Here is a 20,410-nt window from a genome sequence, read left to right on the forward strand (position 1 = left end):
CAATATTTTGCATATATATATATATATATATATATATATATATATATATATATATATATATATATATATATATATATATATATATATATATATATATTTCATGAAAAATATTTTATATTTCGAACTCTGCATCAGTAAAGTGGATCTACTGTTTAAGGAGTATGGAGAACAAGACATAGAGGGTGAGCACCGTGTTCTTTTTAGAGTGATTGTTAAAAAAATTCATCTCACTACTATTGAAGAGGTTAGAAGGTAATGAATAAGAAATTACCACTTTCTCCTTATTATTTGTATGTTTAATTTTTTAATTTGTACATATATTTATCTTTTAATCTTAAACTATTTTCTTAATAAATTTTGTTTTCAAATATTTGTTCATTATTTAATGAAATAATTAAAAATAATAATTTTAATTTATTCTAGTATTTAAATTTTGATATGTCTTTTTTGTGTGTTATGTGAAAATATTATTTATTTTAAAAATTTTAGGTAATTTAGTTTATTATTATTTATCAATTTTAATTTTTAACAAATAAAAATATGTAATTTTAGTTTTAATTTATTAATAAAATTAAATAAAAAATTTGTTATTAATAAACATCTAAAAATCTAAAAGTTAAGAATATATAAACAATATATAATTCTATAAAATTTGAAAAAAGAAAACAAATTTACTAAAATTTTACCTATATTATTAACAAATACAATAAAATTAAAAAAATATGTTCATATCAAATAAACTAGAAATTTTATACTTCAAAAACTACTATTAAAAAAATATAAAACATAAATAAATTATTTCCCATGTAAATATTAAATTGGTAAATGTCAAATTTAATTTCATATCAAATCAATTTTATTATTCATTTTTTATAAATATGTTTCTAATTATTTTAGAAAATCAATATAAATTAAATAAATTATTCTAAATAATTTATATAGTATTTTATGTTATTTTTAACATTAGGGATATTTTGATAATATTCTTTTTTTATCTATTAAAAGGTTTTTTTAATATGTCACGCCACTCAATTCAATCACAAATCTTCAAGGACTTCACTCTCTAATTCACTCTAAAATCACATCCTAATCTCTTCAAAAGAACAACATCAATTTCACCTTTTAATCCTTCTGATCTCTTCCTCTCCCTTCCCCTCTAATCAATCCTCTAAAAAGAACACATATGAAAAGTCGAGTATTGTAATAGAAAATCCAAATTTCTTTTTAAATTTATAATTTCTTTAGCCATTAAATTATTGTTCCTTTATATAAATGAAAGCATAAATTTAATGGTTTTTTTTAATATCAAATCATTTACATTGAGTATTGAGTATGTCTAAGAAGTGAATTTACAAACAAATAATGAAATCAGGTAAGTTCATTACAATTCATGTTGCATGTCATCTCATATGAATGAGCTCAAATCATAACCGATTTAAACACCATTCATTCAACTATACAATATCAACATAAACATCCGAAAACAAGTCCAAACAACACATGATGAGTAAAACTTAACATACATCCAATTAGTCTCTACACTTAAAATTCATTGAAAATTAACTATCCAAATTTCATCAACACATACTACATTTCTCAAATCAAAGAAAGTGGTCACCTCATCACCACAATACATATCCTTTCGTTATTTATACCATGTACAAAACAAACCATTAATCTCATCCATCAATCATCGAATTCAATTATATATACAACGATATTTTTAATTGTTATCATGTTAGATAACTACATCACTCTTTAAGGTTCTATCAAAACATAAATAACTTTCTTACATGCAATGTTTATCCTATAAGCAGGTTTCAAAAATACAAGTATAAAACTACTCACAATATAAGAATTTAAAACAATGTATCCAAATATAAGAAAATTGTAATATATAGTCAAACTAGTCGAGAAATACAATTATCTCAACTGATTCATTGAAATCGATGATAAAATCATACTATAAATAAGGAAAGAATGAATCTTTATAAAATAAATAGAAATATACTCTATTTGAAATTTTGATTAAACATAATTGCTCTTTAACTCCTCACTTAATGTGAATATGCGATTAAATTATAAAAGAGATGAAAATTAGAGACGAAATGATAGAGAAAAAGAAGAAAAGAAAAAGTTTGTTTTTCTAGTGAGAGAGAAAGCGTGAGAACTTTTTTTTGGTATGTATGCAGGGGTTACAAACCCAACATTAATTAACGGGCCGTTTGTTGTTATGGGTTACACATTTAAGTGATTTTGACAAAAATATTTAGGCTTCAAAATTATATATATAAAATCATACAAAACACTCTTTTGTTAGTGTAATTTGTAACTTTGATGTTTTTTGGAAAAAGAAGATGCAATTTAATTGTTTGAATTTTATAATTATGCACTTGATTAAATTTTGGAATATTTTGATTGGTTTAGTTTTTGAATTAGTTAAATAATGTATTGATAATATGAAAAAATATTAGGAGAAGAGAAGAGAAGTGAAGAGTGTGGTGTGTTGTTATTTTGTTTGGTTGTCTGCTAATAATTGTGGGAAGTGGGTGGCAGCACATGGCCCTCTGCTCCACCAATTCATTCATCCATATAATATACAGACAAATTCCTGATATTTTATTTCTTCATTCTTTTTATCAATAAACTTAATTACCACATTATTTCTTCCTAATGTTTCAGTTCATAAATTTAAATATTATTATATTTATTTTATTATTATTATTGTTGTTTACAATTTTTATTATTTTTTTATTATTATATATTTCATTAATATTTATTATTATTGATTTATTTCATTATTGTTATTTGATTTACTATAGTTTACTTGGTTTTAATCGGTTAAACTTATTAATTTAATAATTATGAAATTGATTTTTAATATAAATTATTATAAAAGTTAAAAAAAACATACTTTCCTCTCAATTTTCGTATATGAGAGAATAAAATTAAACAAAGAATTTTGTCTTGCTTTTCGTAATTTTTTTTGTCTCAATTTTGTAATTTTCTTTTTATTTATGCGCTTGTAAAGTTTCCATCACCGAAATAAACGCACAATACATTGTTGATATTTTATTATTGTTTTTTTTATTCTTAACATTAATTATAATTAACTTAACTCTAACAAAAATTAAGATGGTAAAATCATTTATTTATGATTTCTAATATATTATTATTATTATTAGTAATTTCTATGATTTTTAACATTTTTATTTTTAATGATTAACTATGTTTTTATAAAAATAATTACTTATGCGGTTATCATTTATTTTTAACGTATATCAAAGAATAATCTTATCTTCAAATATAAAAAATAAAAAATCAGTTAAATCTATATCTCTCTCACTTACTCTCTCTCCCTCTCTCTCTTTTTCAATTTGATATATAATATTTTTTAATTATTTTTTAATCCTTTAGACATAAGTAGTTAATAAACTAAAAAAAAAAGTATAATAAAATAATAAGGAAAATGCAAAGTATTTTACAGGAATAAATATGGTTTTAATTTTTTTATGAACCTTAGATATATTTTGGTTTCCACATTTAACAAATAATGGAAATAATTAATTTCTTTAATTTAATTACGTTAAAATTTGAATATTAATTATTTGTAATTCATTTTTAAAATTTAGAATAAAATATATCAAAATTTAAAAAATAGATTAATTTTAACTTTAAAATTAAAATTTGAAACTAAAAATATATTTAATTTTATTGACACGTGCATGACTTAATTAATTAAGTAATGTGTCTATTAATTTCTAAGACTGAATATTTACATATAATTTATTCTTATCTTTGTTTGCAGTTTCCATAGTTATAAACAGTTAGTCTTTTAGTACATTTTAAAAAGGACAATAATTTTTTGTTTGTAAATTGATATTTAAAGAATTATATGTATTTATTGTTTTGTACATAAAAAAATACTTAGTCATGAATTATATTTAATATATTTATATTTTTGAATTAATTAAATATTATAATATTAATTTTAAAAAATGAAAAACACATCAACGATTTTGTTATTTTTGTCTTAAAAAAAACTATTCTTTGTTATATAATAAACAGTTATATTCCAATCAGTCTAACTTGTAATTGTAGATCAAAATACTATTTTAAATATAATGTTTAAAAGCATACTGTTAACTTTAAAACGTAAGAATATTCATATAAAAAATAATAACCGCTATTGGTAATATATTTAAAACTAAAAACAAATTGTGTAAGTATGTTATTTAAATAAAATAATAAAGGAGTCCAACAAGTTACTCTACATTTATAACGACTAATTTGAATGACTACTGTGACTAACGATATATTTAAGATTAAATATGTTTTTTTTCTTTAATTTTTAGTAAATTTTAAAATTAATTTATTTCAAAATTTTAGATTAATTTAGTTTTTTATTTTTGAAATACGTAAATTTAGTCTTTTTAATCAAATTTTGTTAGGTTTATTTGATATTTTGTACGCATTTTAGGATTGTATTTGAGTTATTTATACTGTTTGACATATTTTTATGTTAAGTCAAATACTATTATGAAATACTATTATGAAATACGTTTGAAATGTTAAATAAATTTAATAAATTTTGATTAAATGACTAAATTCAGGTATTTTGAGAAATGAAGAACTAAATTAGTCTAAAGTTTTGAAAATGACTAATTTTAAAATTCATATTAATTTAACTCATATTTAAATAATAAATAGCTTATTAATTACCAATTTGAGTAATAATCGATTTAAGTATAACTATTTCGTTACATAGTTTCGTGTACCTTTGTCTAATTAACTTATACTACGTCTTACATTATCTGACAATTATTTTCTCTCTTTTCAAAATATATAAGATGATTTTCAATTCAAACTTCTGTTCAATTCGTCTTTGACGCATTTCAAATTTGCTATAACAACAATTTTTGACTTTTGTGCATTTTGCATTATAGTCAATCAACATTAACAGAAAATCATGTTGCATTTCCCTTTTTCTTTTGTACCTTTTTTTTTCTTTCAATTCGTAGTAAGTAAACCTCGTTGAAATTATAACCTATTGGGATGTCAAAGATTAGAAGAGTGCAGGTGTTTCTTTAAGAAATTTGTTTAGACATTTTGGTTATTTTACTAGCCCTTTTTTAAGCGAAAATTTTTATTATTTTGGATTTTATTTCAACCATTTTTATGTATAGTTTAACTTAAATAATTTAATTATTTTTTTTAAATATCTTATACGAGTGTCTTATAATATCATTTTTGGTGTTGTTGTTATCAATAACATCATATTTAAAAAATATCATGATACTCGTTGTGACTTTCTTAACTCCTTAGTAACACTTTATATTCCTTTTTAGTTTGTCCTACAACTTTTTATTAAGAATTATTAATAGTGTGGTAATTCTTTTATGAAAATATCCATAAACAAAGCCTTCGTTGATACTATTTAGCAATGACATGGCATACAAAATATATTGCCATTTCATGCTCTCTCTTTTTCTATCACTTTAATACTCATCATTAGTATCCACTAATGTTTTGTGATCCATGGTAGGTTTAGTCCGTGTTGATTAAAACATGAAAAGTTAACACGAAATGATGCATATGAAAACAATTTTAATTTAGGTTATTATGGAACTTTGATAACATTGGAATGTTCGAACATTTAGAATAACTTAAAGTGAACAAAAATTGCATAAAACTAAAAAGATTAAATATAGTGTGTATATATGAACTTTGACGTGAAATTTAATTTGTTTTTGTTTAAAATTTCAATATATTTTCATCCACAAACTCTAAAAGAAACATATATAGTCATTTTAACTAAATTATTATTTTTATGTGTCCACACATATTTTAGCTAATATTAAAATTGTAACATGTCACATATTGTAAACAACTCAAATGCTAACATGAAACGCATTTGACACAACTAACAAAATTTAAGATAATTAGCTTAAAAGCATGATATCCAATCATTTTTAAAGTTTGAAGATTCAAAATATATTAAACTTTTGGAATTAGACAACTAAGTAAAAAGTTGCATTAAATTATCTTGAATCCATTGAATAGAAAAAAAAAATTAAGAACTAGTTAAATATTTTAGAAAATGTAAGCAAACAAAGTATATTGAAAACATTGATCAATTGTAATTGACTTTGAAACTAATTCTATTATAAAAAATTGATTGTAAAGTAAGATTTACACCAATGTGAAATCATCTTATTTGTAATTAATTTGAGATTTTCAACACGCAATATCATATTGATATATAGACATTTTGAGTGTGAGATCATCACTAATAATAGACCCAACAAATAAAAAATCTTACTAAGATAAACATGTTTAAGGAATACACATGTTGTGAATAAGACTCAACATTGATTGTAGTTCGATAGTGATCCGATAGACAATAACATAGTAGGCCTAACAAACGATAGATATTGTTAGGATAAACTTTGGATGATTTTCGTATTGGACTTTAACTCTAATTCAATTTTACCAAATTAATTTATAAAGCGAAATTTTTACTATACTTATATCCTATAAAATATTTTATCCCTGACTGGTGTAAAATTTTTCACCATCAGAAAAACTTTCTTTGTATTGTATTGATTTGTTTGCTTTTGAATACTTTAAGTTGCACACAACAATTGTTTTTACCATTAAAATAATTTTTAAACACTCCTAATAATAATAATCCATGCTTAAATAAGTTATCATAATAAATAAATGTATGTTTAGAATATAAGTATTAAAATGAGTGATATTTATTTGTTCTAATTAAGTAGTATTTAATATTTTATTTTGAAATTTTAGCTATTATACATTTTGGTTGTGAATAATACTGACAAAATGGGTACTATTTTAATATTGATTTTATAATAATATTTTTTTTACTTATTTAAAAATTATTCATTAATGTTTGATATCAAATTTTATTACCATCAAATATCGACATAAATTTACTTTTAGAAACAAATACATATATAACCAAATTAGCACGCCTATTTTTGACGTGATCCCTACTTTTAACCACTACATAACACGACCTTACATGACCTATCAATTATTTAATATAAATTCAAATCACAATATACGTATATAATACTTTAAAATTATTTGTAAATAAATTCATTATCAGACATTATTATAAATTTTACAATTCGTCATTTTAAAATTACTTCACTGGTTAACTATAATAAAAAAAAAATATTGGTTATTCACACTCTTTTCCCTCATTGATAACAATAAACTGAAGTTAAGATATTCTGTCCAACCTTATCCCTCGTTCAACCTATTTGGTTCCTCCTCTTCTCCTTTTCTTTACTCACATTATTAGATTTATACACTATTATTTTCGATTAAGTAAATTAATCATACATATTTTACTTGAAACTTTAAAAAATGACAATTTAATTTCGAATTGTTTGTCATTCCGACATTGTACTTATGCAATTACTTATCTACAATTCAAAATAAAGAAAAATAATTAATATTATTCTATAAATAAAATAAATCATCTTCTTTTTTAGAGTTGTTAAAATGGATTGGAACTTGCGAGTCAACCGACTCACCACGGTTCGGGCCGGGTTGGGTTGAAATTTTCTTACAAATTTCAATATGGTTGATTTTTGACCCGACTCACCCGGGTTGAACCCGTGGTGAGCCGGATTGGCTCGCCAACCCGTAAATAAATTGTCACACAAGTATTTTTTGTTAAATTGGAGTTTGTATTTGAGTCATGTTAGGTTTTTTTTTAATCAACCATAGATAATTTGTATTTTTGTGATTTTTGATTTGTATGTGGATTGTATTAAAGTTTATTTAGATTTTAATTAGAATTATAATATAGTTTTGACTAAAAAAAAAAATTGTATTTTTTTTAGTAACATGAATTCGTGAACCAACCCATTTAACCTATCACCCATAGTAGTCAGATTGAAAGTTTTTTAACTTACTAGTAAGTGAACCAGATTAAATTAATTCACTAAATAATCAAACCCATAATAAATCGAGTTAGATCGGACCGGGATGTATACAAATTTTGATGAAATGTTTCCATGTTACCTGGAGTCAACTTAGTGTGTAGTAAAAAGGGTAAATTGAAACGAAAAAAGTTTAATAATTAGGCAAAATTAAAATTTAATAGCAAAAGTGAAATTTAGAAAAAAAGAGGGAAAAAATTTTGTTGGGACAGAGCATGTACAGTGATGTATGAGATGCGGAAAGGATGGGATGCGAGGTTAGTGGGGTCGGATAGGCTGGCGCCAAACGGAGTGTGAAGAGGCCCGGATTCTAAACGTTTATCAAATCCCATTTTTAAGGGTCATATTTGTAAACACAGACACACACAAGCTTTCCTCAAATCTCAAATCCCTAACCCTCGTTTTCTTCTTTCTCCCCTTTCTTCCGCTCCGAATCTCAAAATGAGAGAAATCATCAGCATTCACATCGGTCAGGCCGGGATCCAGGTCGGAAACTCCTGCTGGGAACTATACTGTCTCGAACATGGCATTCAGCCCGATGGCATGATGCCAAGGTTTTTCTCTTCTCTCTCTCTCTCTCTCTCTCTCTCTCTTCTTCTCTTCATTTCGCGCATTCTAACAATTTTCCGGTTTATGCCATCGCAGTGACTCCTCCTTCGGAGTCGCACACGACGCCTTCAACACCTTCTTCAGCGAAACCGGATCCGGCAAGCATGTCCCGCGCGCTGTCTTTGTCGATCTTGAACCCACTGTCATCGACGAAGTCCGATGCGGACCATACCGCCAACTCTTCCACCCTGAACAACTCATCTCCGGCAAGGAAGACGCCGCCAACAACTTCGCCAGAGGCCACTACACCGGTATCCATCTCTCACTCTCTCTCACACTCTCACTCACTTAATCCAACCTAATTTTCGATTTCCCCCCTTCCAGTTGGCAAAGAGATCGTAGATCTGTGCCTCGACCGTGTCCGCAAGCTCGCCGACAACTGTACCGGTCTCCAGGGATTCCTCGTCTTCAATGCCGTCGGCGGAGGAACCGGTTCCGGTCTTGGATCCCTCCTGTTGGAGCGTCTCTCCGTGGATTACGGCAAAAAGTCTAAACTAGGGTTCACCATTTACCCTTCCCCTCAGGTTTCAACCGCCGTTGTTGAACCCTACAACAGCGTCCTCTCCACCCACTCTCTCCTGGAGCACACCGACGTTGCTGTCCTGTTGGACAATGAAGCCATCTATGACATCTGCAGGAGATCCCTCGACATCGAGAGACCTACCTACACCAACTTGAACCGTCTCATCTCTCAGATCATTTCTTCCTTGACCACCTCCCTCAGGTTCGATGGTGCCATCAATGTCGACATCACTGAGTTCCAGACCAATCTTGTGCCTTACCCTCGCATCCATTTCATGCTCTCGTCTTATGCCCCGGTTATCTCTGCTGCCAAGGCCTACCATGAGCAATTGTCTGTGCCCGAGATCACCAATGCCGTGTTTGAGCCTGCCAGCATGATGGCCAAGTGTGATCCCAGACACGGGAAGTACATGGCTTGCTGCTTGATGTACCGTGGTGATGTTGTTCCCAAGGATGTCAACGCTGCTGTTGCCACCATTAAGACTAAGAGGACTGTGCAGTTTGTCGATTGGTATAATTTCTTTCAATCTGGTTATATTTATTTACTCACCAATGTTCACTGGATGCGTTTTTGAAAAACTGTCTGAGATTTTGTAAATCAAGTTTTTGTTCTTGATCTGAGAAAAACCGCATTTTGGTGTGAAACCAGACACCGTAAGTTTATGTCTGCTTTCGCATTGAGTGATCTGAAATCATGTTAAGATATTTGTTAGCATAATTGTGGATAAATGTTCCCATGTTTTATTTGATTTTGTTTTACAGTTTTGTAGTGATTCTGGATGCAAAATTGAATATAAATTGAAGCAACTTTTTATGGTTTTTTACTTTGGATCAGTAGTTTTATGACACGGGATTTGGTTGTTTTTTAATCAGTTACTTGCATTTAGAATTAAAGTACTGAAACATGTATCATTTTACTTCACAATCATGTCCATCTAAATACACAGTAAGTTGGTATATGAAATTGATGTTTGCTGTTGTTGTTGTTGTGATAGGTGTCCTACTGGATTCAAGTGTGGTATCAACTACCAACCTCCTTCTGTTGTTCCTGGTGGTGACCTTGCTAAGGTGCAGCGCGCTGTATGCATGATCAGCAACAACACTGCGGTTGCTGAGGTGTTCTCTCGCATTGATCACAAGTTTGATCTGATGTACGCGAAGAGGGCCTTTGTGCACTGGTATGTTGGTGAGGGTATGGAGGAAGGTGAGTTCTCTGAGGCTCGTGAGGATCTGGCTGCTCTTGAGAAGGACTATGAGGAGGTTGGGGCTGAAGGAGCGGATGATGACGAGGAACCGGAGGATTATTGATAATTTAAGGTGTTACGACTGTAATTGTTTCGAGTAAAAGGGTATATGCTTCGTTACATTGCCCTGCACCCGTACTGTTCGTTCTTTTTTGTTTTTATTCCTGTGTGATATAGTTCATTCAAACTGTGAAGTGGTCGATCGTCATTGCGCTTCTATTTGGTGATTTAGGATTCTGTTGTTTGAGACATCAATCATGTATTCAGATCTGCCATGTCAAAATTTGATTTCTTATGTTTCTGCTCGCTATTTTTATCTGATTTCAGTATTGGTAACATAATCTAAATCAGGCTGAACATATCCGTCAAATATGTTTCGCAACCGGCTTCCTTCTGGAAATCATGTGACTAAATTGCAGGTTCCTGCGCGGTTGTTCGAAAGTTTTAATAGTCAGAGTCTGGTTGGGTTAAGTTTGGTGCCAGTGCCAAAACCTCTCGAGAATTGTGAATAAAATAATAAAACTACTGAGACCATGGCATATGGAAAAAGGACATTTCCAAAATCTAGGAAGTATGAATTCGGATATTTCAGATCACAAGTTCTGATTGTGGTATTTTGGGAACTAGGGTGTTCCGAACAAACTTGAGCGCCAGAATTGGGATGTACGAAGTTGTGGTTGGTTTGATCTAATACGGAACAACGCTTTGAAAAATGAACCTGAGTTTAGAATTGATAATACTCTGTCCGGGGATGGTAAATTTGGTGGAAATTTTATATATATATATATATATATATATATATATATATATATATATATATTAAAGTCTTTTTTATCGATTAGGAAATGATGACCTAGTATATGATAATATAATCATTTTTTTATGTTTACTGTCCTATGTTAAAAGTAAGATACAAGGAAATGGCATTTACACTCATCTAATAGGAGGAATTACATTAAGTTATTGGGTTTTTAAGTTATTGAATTTTCTTAAAAGATATATGACTATACAATGTTATGAACAGATTTAGAGATTTATATTAAATAAATCAGATTTGGATCCTTCTTTCCATTATTTGTACTTTATTTTTTTTATTTAAATATTTTTAAGTTTAACTGTGCTTTTTAATTTCTGTAAAATAATTGAGTTTTACCTTTTTAGTTAGTAACTTAGTTTGTCTAATGTGTATAGTATTATATTCAGACATGCTACTCTTATTTATTTTCAATTCTTATACTACTTTTATAAACCGAAGGTTAAACATAGAAAGTAGTTATTTTAAATTTTGGAGAATGAAGGTCAAATACAGACATTTTTTAATGATGAGAATGAAGTTTTATTTATTTAATAAAAAAACAGCAGTTATAAACTTTGGAGAAATGAAAGTAAATAACTTTATGAAGATGAAAATTAAACGGCGGAAATGAATGATTTTTAAAATTCAAATTTGAAGCAAAGAAGTTGTAGAAAAAGAAAGAAAAATAAATGGGTTCGAAAATAATGTGAATGAACGTGATTATTTCATGGTGGTGAGCAAGTGGTGGTGGGTCCCACCCAACCCTCAATTTCAAAATTGTTATTCTCTCACTCACTGTTAACATCAGTGGTTGGATTTCATTTATCAGAGACAGGGAGTTTAACTTCTCAACAAACCATTTATTTATTTATTTTATAATTTGTTTTTTCTACCATTTTTAATATTATGCATATAATATTAACAGTAAATCTTAAATTAAAATTGTATAAAAAGGAACTTGCTTTATGCATCATGGATGACTATAGAGAAAATGTTTTGAAAGGTGAGATGTGTAACCTTGTAAGAATCACTCATCTGCATATGTCAAAGGTCACTTGTCAATGATTTATAGATGGGCCATATTGGACTTTTAAGTATTTCAAAACCCTAAAAAATATCTCATTGCATAGTGTATGGTCTTCATTTCTTAAAATTGGATAAAACATTTCGATCTGATTTAGGAATTAGGTCTGAGTTAATCTTTTTACTGATATTTTATTAGAAAATATTATTATAGAGAATAGAGAAGATATTTTGTCAGTTGATTATTATTATTTTAATTACTTTATCTATAAATTAAATTAATTATCTTATAAGGGGACTATCTTTTCTGGGATCAGTACTTTTTATTTCAAAATAGATCAGAAAAGCTTTTTAGATTTTCGTCTTCGATAAAAGATATTCAGTTTTTTTTTTTTTCGGAACACAATGTACTTTTTTGAAGGGGTATTTATTATTTAGATGTAATTTTTTATAAAGAAATGAATATAATGAATAGATTTGAAAAAAAATTATATGTTATAGATTGATGTATTTATGAATAATGAATCCATACAATGAAAGTCATGTTTATAAATATGAATTAAAGAAGTTGTGTTCACCTGGTGTGACTTTAATTGTTAAACAAATGAAGGAATGGGGAGAGAAAATAAGTTTCAATTTCTTTTAGAAAACAATAAAGTCAAAATTGTTTAGTTCGTTGCGAAAAATTCTCCAACATTACTAGTGTCTAAATGCAATAAAAAGGGTAAACAAATCATATTCAATAATTTTAATAAATAGTACGACCAAAAGGATTATTAAACCTAAACTAAAAAAAAAATTATAAGCAGTCTTCTTCTCTCACTACTTCATTTGTTAAACTAACAAATCAAAGTTGTCACAATTTATTTTCCTCACATTTTTGTAGGGAAATTTGTGTTTTACTTATATAATTTCTTTGTTATATTTAATCCTTTGTGTTTTACTTATACAATTTCTTTGTTATATTTAATGTTTTGTGAAAACTACTTTCATTAATCCTTTTTCATTATTTTTTGACTTTGTCTATTTTAATAATTTTTGTAAGAAATTGGTAAAAATCTTTTTTTATAAAAGTGTTAACATATCAACACATTAGTAAAGGTTGTGGACGTTGCGCCTTAAAGTTGAGTCTAATTTGGATTTTCTTTATATGTTTGTAAAAAGAAAAAAAAGAAATCGTCTACGAGGATTTTAGGAATTAAGATGTTATCAACTCTTCAGTTTGGAGTGAGCTTATTTGTATTTATGATTATTCTCTAAATTCATCTCCGACAAGAAAAAAGTATGTTTTTTCTACATTGAGTTTTGTATATCATATTATATTTACTGTGATGTGATTCTTAATTTTTTTTTAAAAAGAAGTATATTTAAAAGTTATACTAACACAAATAACAAATAATATAAAAATTTCATATTTATAATATATTTTTCACATACATATACCCTACCTAGTTCAGATATCTATATATACTATTATTTAAGAAAATAAAAAGTTCTAATTCAATAGGAGGAAATTATATTAATTACGTCCGACTAAATCATTACAAATGTATTAAATTAAGTATAAAAAATGAATTTGAATTGGCGATAAAAAGAAGAAGTTTGAATTGCATTTCAATTTATCAATTACGAAGCGTTTAATTTATAAAGGAAGGACTCAAGAAAAAAAAAAAAAAAGAGGAAGGGAAGGGAAATTGAGAAAGAAATCACACACTTCATAATTTTGTCACTCTTATTTTTACCTATTTCTAGGTAACAATTTTCATTAAAAAATATTTATTTTATTTATTTCTAAAACAATTAGATTCTCGAGTAAAAAAAAACAGATTCTATTTCCTTTTTCGTAATTCTTTTAAATAAAATACAGCTATAATCTATTCTATTTTTTCTTATATATTGATAATTCTCTATTTTCTATTATCATCTTATTTCTCAATCTTGTTCCACACGAAGTATTACTGTTGAATTTGAAATCTGTTTTAATTTTCTTCAAACATATATGAAAAATCTTTCAAATTCTTACCATTATTAAGCAATGAAGTAATAACTAACGTGCAATCCATTTAAGCATGATTGTGTTTATCATAATTGTCTCAAGAAACTATAAAGTTCTCTTTCTAAGTTCATGCTTGTGGATGTCCAAACGTAGTAGTTTATGAGGATCAAGTTTCATTTTTTATTTGTTCATCATCAAACCAGAGTCCAACCTTATTAATTTAAGAGGCTTTCATTTAGTTTTTATCAACTTCGTGTCCAAAGGTGTAAGTGGCATGATTTTAATAGCTATGAAATTCAAGTTCCTTCTGTTCGATAAAAGGTCTCTATTCAATGCAAATTGATGTCCAACCTTACTTATTTATAAAACTTCAATATCGTTTGTTATCAATACAAGTTCAAAGATGTAAAATATGTGGCTTCGATCGTTAGCAAGTTCATGCTTATCTTAACCAATTCACAAGGCTTAAAGAATCTAAGATGGATTGTGTGGATGTCAACAATTTTGAGTAGCTGAAAAGAACTGTTACATTCTTAGCAGAGTAAAACCAGCTTGGTGAAGCAGAGATGAAACTTGAAAATTCTGTGTTCTTGATTCATCCTCCAGAGAAAATTATATAAATACAAGGTAACATTACACAAACTAAGTATTATATGCAACTACAAAGCATGCCATTTCAGAACTCTCTTCCTCATCAAATGTGCTGAGAAGATATTGAAAGATAGATATCAAGTGAAGCAAAAAAAGTGAGAGTGAGGATAATTAACATCATATTCATATGTATCCTCCAAATGGTGGCACTCATTAGTTGCATATACCGAGTCTGATAATTGCCTTTCTACACTGAAACCATCTTTTGGTAATTCGTTAATTCTTTGATGGGGAAAAGGCCAAGAGAAATCAAGTTGAGATGCATCTGGTGTGATACCCGTCACACAATTGATCATATTCATATCTATTCCATACGTGTTATTAGAGACCTGGTTCTGAATCACAAACAAAGACTTATTGTTATTACCTTCACCACTAAAACCAGAGGTTTCTTCCATGACCATGATGTTATTGATATTTGGAGTTGTTGGAGTTACACTAGATAGCTGGTTTTGAACTTGACTTTGATTTGACATGGCGTTCTGATGAAGGAGATTTCTGAGTTTTAAGGAAATAGGAGAATTTGCAGCAATGGTGGTAGAGGGTTGAGCAAAGAAATTTGTGCGAGTGTTTGAACCTCTAAGGAGACATGCAGCTTCATCATAAGCTCGAGCAGCTTCCTCAGCAGTTTGATAAGTACCGAGCCACATCCTAATCTTCTTTGACGTGTCTTTGATCTCTGCAGCCCATTTCCCTGAAGCTCTTTGTCTCACTCCAACAAACTTCCTCTTGTTCTTCATCTTCACTTTATCACACAACATCTCTTCCTTCACCCTTTGCTTTTGATCTTCCATACCATCAATGCAAGTGCAATCATGTTAGACATAACATAAACAAGTATATATATATAGGTACATACATGTGAAGCTTGAAAAATGTCATAAGTTAAGGTTGAGTCCACATTCTTAATTCTTTGGTGTAATACTCTACTAAACGTTGAAAATGCATTTATATTGGTACGTTACAATTTTTTAATATATTTTAAAACATTAAAATCAGCGTTCATCAGTATATTTTAAAGGTATAACACTGAAAAATCCAATAAAAGAATTTAAATTTATAAAGGTTGAGTTGGTTTGAGTCGTGGAAAGCTCGTATTTTGTTTGTTGATTGTATTTGGCTTATAGTTGTAGTAGTGGTTGTCATCACTTCTCGTCACCCTGGCTTGGATTGGTCAACCGAATTGAGACAAAGCCTAATTCGATCGTGATGACCACTTACATAAAAATGTTGTAAATTTTAATGTTGTTCCTATGCATTTCTGTACAAGGCACGGGGCATGTGGCTTTATTTTATGGAATCAACAACGAAAAAAATAATAGTTGTACGTTTTTTCCACCTTGTAATCACACCACTTACATTTCATGGTCGTAGAATGTGACATATGACCTATTTCAGAGCCAACCACAATGTCTTAACTTTTGTTTTTGTCTCCTAGCATGTGTGTGTGTATGTATGTCGTTTCTCACCTAACTTGTTAAAATGCATTCTTCTTACCTTAACCCAAGTGTTTCGTTTGTCCAAACACAGTATATTTGGTGATAAAAACAGTTCCACTAATCAACATTTGAAGTGGAAAATCCATGAAACCATGTTTCAGTTTTGAATAATGGGGTTTTGTGTGTATGATGTTGTCTTTTGCAAACCAATTGTCCATCACATAAATGCGACATATGTTCATTCTCTCATTGTTGGTTCACTTATCTCTGGAAATGTGCGTTGAAACTTGTAATAATGCTTAATCAGGATGATGTTCTCATTACACTGTAAATAAGATAAAAACATAATTCTAATTTTATTTGTTTCTTTATTCTCTCATAAAATGAACTTTTTTCATGAAATGCTCCCGTTTGGTTTATGTTATTTTCCTTAATTCTTAGAGATCTTCATTGCTTAGTAACTTGCAAAAAGCATTCCCAAGATCCACAATTTCTATTTGAGGAAAAACAAAATCATGTTCTCTTTTTCGAGAGCATTTTAGTATGAAATCTAGAAGTCATTTTTTTTTGCCATATTTTATATTTTTTCTTTAAATTTTTTTACAATTTTTTTTTCTTTTTATTTCATTGTTTTAGTTATCTTTTCATGTTTTAGACTTACATTTTATAATATTTGATAATGGATTTAATCAATATTAAAAAATGGCCACAGTCATCACAATCATGCCAAGAATTTTTTTGAAATGTATATAACCTTTAGCACACATTGCCAAAAATAAAATAAATATTTTAATTCAACAAGATGTGCTAAGATTATCCTACTTTATCCATTTATGTAATTATTAATAAAAATAAAACCAATTATATTAATAACGTTGATAGATCCTCTAATAAGAAGTATTATCTCACATGAATTACAATGGTCTCTTTAACTTTAATGGATCTAGAGTTGTTAAAGTGACTCAGAATTCGTAGGTCAATTCGACTCACCACGGGTTTGGGTTGGGTTGGGTTAAAATTCTTTTACAAATCTACAGGTCAAATTTTTGACCTGACCCATCAAGAACCCAGCTCATCCGGATTGAACCCATGGTGAGCCGGGTTGGCCCACCAACCCGTATGGTTTTTTTTAACCAAATACATTAATGGGTTGGCAAATGAAAACCTAGCTTCAACTCCAAATAGATGGAGAAAAAGAAGATGCTTCAAGAGATGAAAATGTTGTGGATTTATCCATTCAAGACTCTAATATTATAGTTGGATAAGTGACAAAAATGCTTTGATCTTAGATAGTAATTTTTTTTTTAAATTTTGGTTTGTATTAGAGTTTAACATCATTTTGGATTGTACTTAGATTGTATTGAAATTTTTTTAAATTTAATCTGAATTATAATTTATGACTTAAGAAAAAAAATTATATTTTATTTTAATTAAGTGGGCTAGTGAGCCAACCCATGGTGGGTTGGGTTGAGCCAAACCGGGTGTCCTATTTTGACAGCTCTAAATGGATCTAATGAATTTTTCAAAAATAAACAAATATGTGAACAAAATAAATAAATGAGAAAACATTGATCTGAATACGAGTTTTGAAAACAAAGGTAATTAAAATTAATGTGACATCATGAAACCAAGTCTCATTCTTGTTGTATAATTTTTAAAATTCTTTGGTGGCATGTCTTTAGGATACAATTATCATTTTAATGCTAATGCACCTTCTTTTCCTTAACATGTTCATTTATGACTAAATATTTAATATCTATGTGTTTATTTTGACTTTTATACTTGTTATAGTAGTCATAAATATCGCAACAAAATTATTACAATGCAACTTCAATAGCAACTTTTTTCCACAACTCTGAGTCCAAGTATAACATTCTTTAATCATACAATGTGTGACATAGCCTCAAAACAATGTACAAGATCAACCTCTATAATGAAAGTAGCACTCAAGGTATGTTTTCAACTGATGTAAGATACAACTTCACATGGTAGCATAAAAACATAACCAGATGCATATTTCTTGGTATCATCGTAGCCAACTAAGCTTAAATTAGAGTATCATATGACCTTCGAACTATTAGTTTGATTATATATGAGCATGAAATTCTTTATTCCTTAAAGGTATCACATTATCTTCTTTACAAATATATAACCGTCAAAACCTAGCTTCTCTTGATTTTGTACGTTGAGAATTGAATCTAGAGCTTATAGATTGTAGAAAATCGATTATGCTTGCCACAAGAATCAATTCTCTTTTGTTAAACATTGATTTTGGCACTGTTTGAGTGCATACTGTTGATAAGAATTTTCGGTGTATCACACAACAAAGGCTAGTAAGACTAATAGGAGAATACAAGACATTGTGAACTTCGGACTAGATCTTTCAATATAAGACGAAATTCTTGTCCCTAACAATTGGATATTAACATGCACCACACATTGCACCCTTGGCACCCATGCAAGCTGGTTGTGCACCGGTTTGTAGTGAACATTGTAAACCACTCACTCAATTATTATTTTAATTGATCACTTATTCAATTACTATTTTAACTAATCACTCATTCTCATGTAAAACATTCTTATATTTTTTCCTTCAAATTCATCATTTTTCACTTCCTCAAATTTATCCCTAAAAACAAACAAAAGCTAAAAGAAAATATAGGTTTTTTTTTTATTTCTGGGTAGTTTTGACCATTAATTTGTAGAATAAGGTCTGTTGAATTTTTTATTTTTTAAATTGGGTTAAGTCGTCATGGGGGAGGATGACATTAAAGGTGAAGTCATCCTCTCCCGAGCCGGTTTCGTTTTTACTTTTTGAAAAAGCGACGTCGTCAGGATGGAGACCAGTTTCTACACATATAAGATTGAAGTCATTATGGTGGAGGCCGATTTCTGCAATTGAAGTCGTCAAGATGGAGGCAAATTTCACTTTTAGTTTTTTTTTTTTTTTTTCATGTAGCACTTTTCAAAAATACAAAAAAGCCTTTTAACCCCTCATTCTCCCCACTGCACTGGATCAAAATGTCGTGCCAAGTTCCGGTGTCACAGAACTGAGCCTTGGTGGCGTAAACGGCGTTGCCGGAGCAATGTTCACACTGGGACAGAAGCGAAACCTTGGCCAAAAGGGTTCTCGTTTTGAACTTCTTCACCACATCTTCTTCTCCCAGAACAAGCCCTATCTCTGCATCGACCAAAATCGCCACGTAAAACCCTTCAACAGGTTCGGGACCGGTCTCGTACTTGGCCTTCGATAGGTCACAAAACACTTCAACCTTGGAGTCTTCGGATTATATGACCTTGCTTCCTTTCTTTTTCAAAAAAAACAAAAAAAATGAAACCGGATTGGGGAAGGACGACTTCACCTTTAATGTCGTCCTCCTCCAAGATAACTTGACCCTGTTTCGAAACAAAAAATGAAGAAACCCTTTTTTACAAATTTGAAATATAATGGACCCCTAATTATAAAAAAACCCAAAATATACTTTCCCTCTGTTCGAACTTGAGAATAATATTAAATAAATATAATATTCTCTTAATATCCTCCGATATGTACATACATTGTTTTCATAATAAATACTATTGTGAAAGTCATAAATTTCGTTAATTTTGACAATTGATATACATATATATAAAAAATAAACTAAATAAAATATAATCTATCAATCAACGATATTACTAAATCATAATTTTGCAATGATATTATCAATTAAGTAATTTGACGATTCATATATGCCTATAATATGATGCATTCACACGTGGAATACACACTTTCAATCTACACATGTAAATAATTATTTACACATTAAAATTGTAAATAATTACCAAGAGATGAAATGCGTAGATAATTACGTAAGATCTCTCTTATAGGACAAAGTCTGTGTTTGTTACCTTAGATCGCACTGTTCACGCATGTGTATGAAGGTACGAGTGACTGAGATGTTTGAATCAATGGTTTTGAAACGATTTTCGGACGACAGTATGCGAGAGATAACCATGAAACATTATGCGAATTGAGTATCAAATTTGAACTGTTCAGCATTGGAAAATACCAAAACACCCTTCACTTTAATTTGAAAAAATGATTTTGGATGCACGCTCAGGTCTGTGCTGCTGTTGCTGCTTTATGTGATGAATCTTTGGTGTTGATGGTG

General features: G+C 28.9%; 2 protein-coding genes across 2 annotated transcripts; one reads left to right on the plus strand and one right to left on the minus strand.

The window, feature by feature from the left end:
• Positions 1-8,277: 8,277 nt before the first annotated feature.
• LOC114175274 (tubulin alpha-5 chain) lies at positions 8,278-10,664 on the plus strand. The gene is made up of 4 exons (XM_028060055.2): positions 8,278-8,533; positions 8,625-8,839; positions 8,913-9,621; positions 10,106-10,664. The coding sequence occupies exons 1-4, from the start codon at positions 8,421-8,423 to the stop codon at positions 10,416-10,418; spliced, it is 1,350 nt and encodes a 449-aa protein (XP_027915856.1). The 5' UTR covers positions 8,278-8,420; the 3' UTR covers positions 10,419-10,664.
• Positions 10,665-14,657: 3,993 nt separating this feature from the next.
• Positions 14,658-15,629, minus strand: LOC114179849 (ethylene-responsive transcription factor ERN3). Its single transcript, XM_028066328.2, has one exon. The coding sequence runs from the start codon at positions 15,612-15,614 to the stop codon at positions 14,898-14,900; it is 717 nt and encodes a 238-aa protein (XP_027922129.2). The 5' UTR covers positions 15,615-15,629; the 3' UTR covers positions 14,658-14,897.
• Positions 15,630-20,410: the final 4,781 nt, after the last annotated feature.

The sequence above is a fragment of the Vigna unguiculata genome, chromosome 3, assembly GCF_037176805.1.
Source record: "Vigna unguiculata cultivar grain cowpea cultivar isolate G323 ecotype 2 chromosome 3, ASM3717680v1, whole genome shotgun sequence".
NCBI lineage: Eukaryota > Viridiplantae > Streptophyta > Magnoliopsida > Fabales > Fabaceae > Vigna > Vigna unguiculata.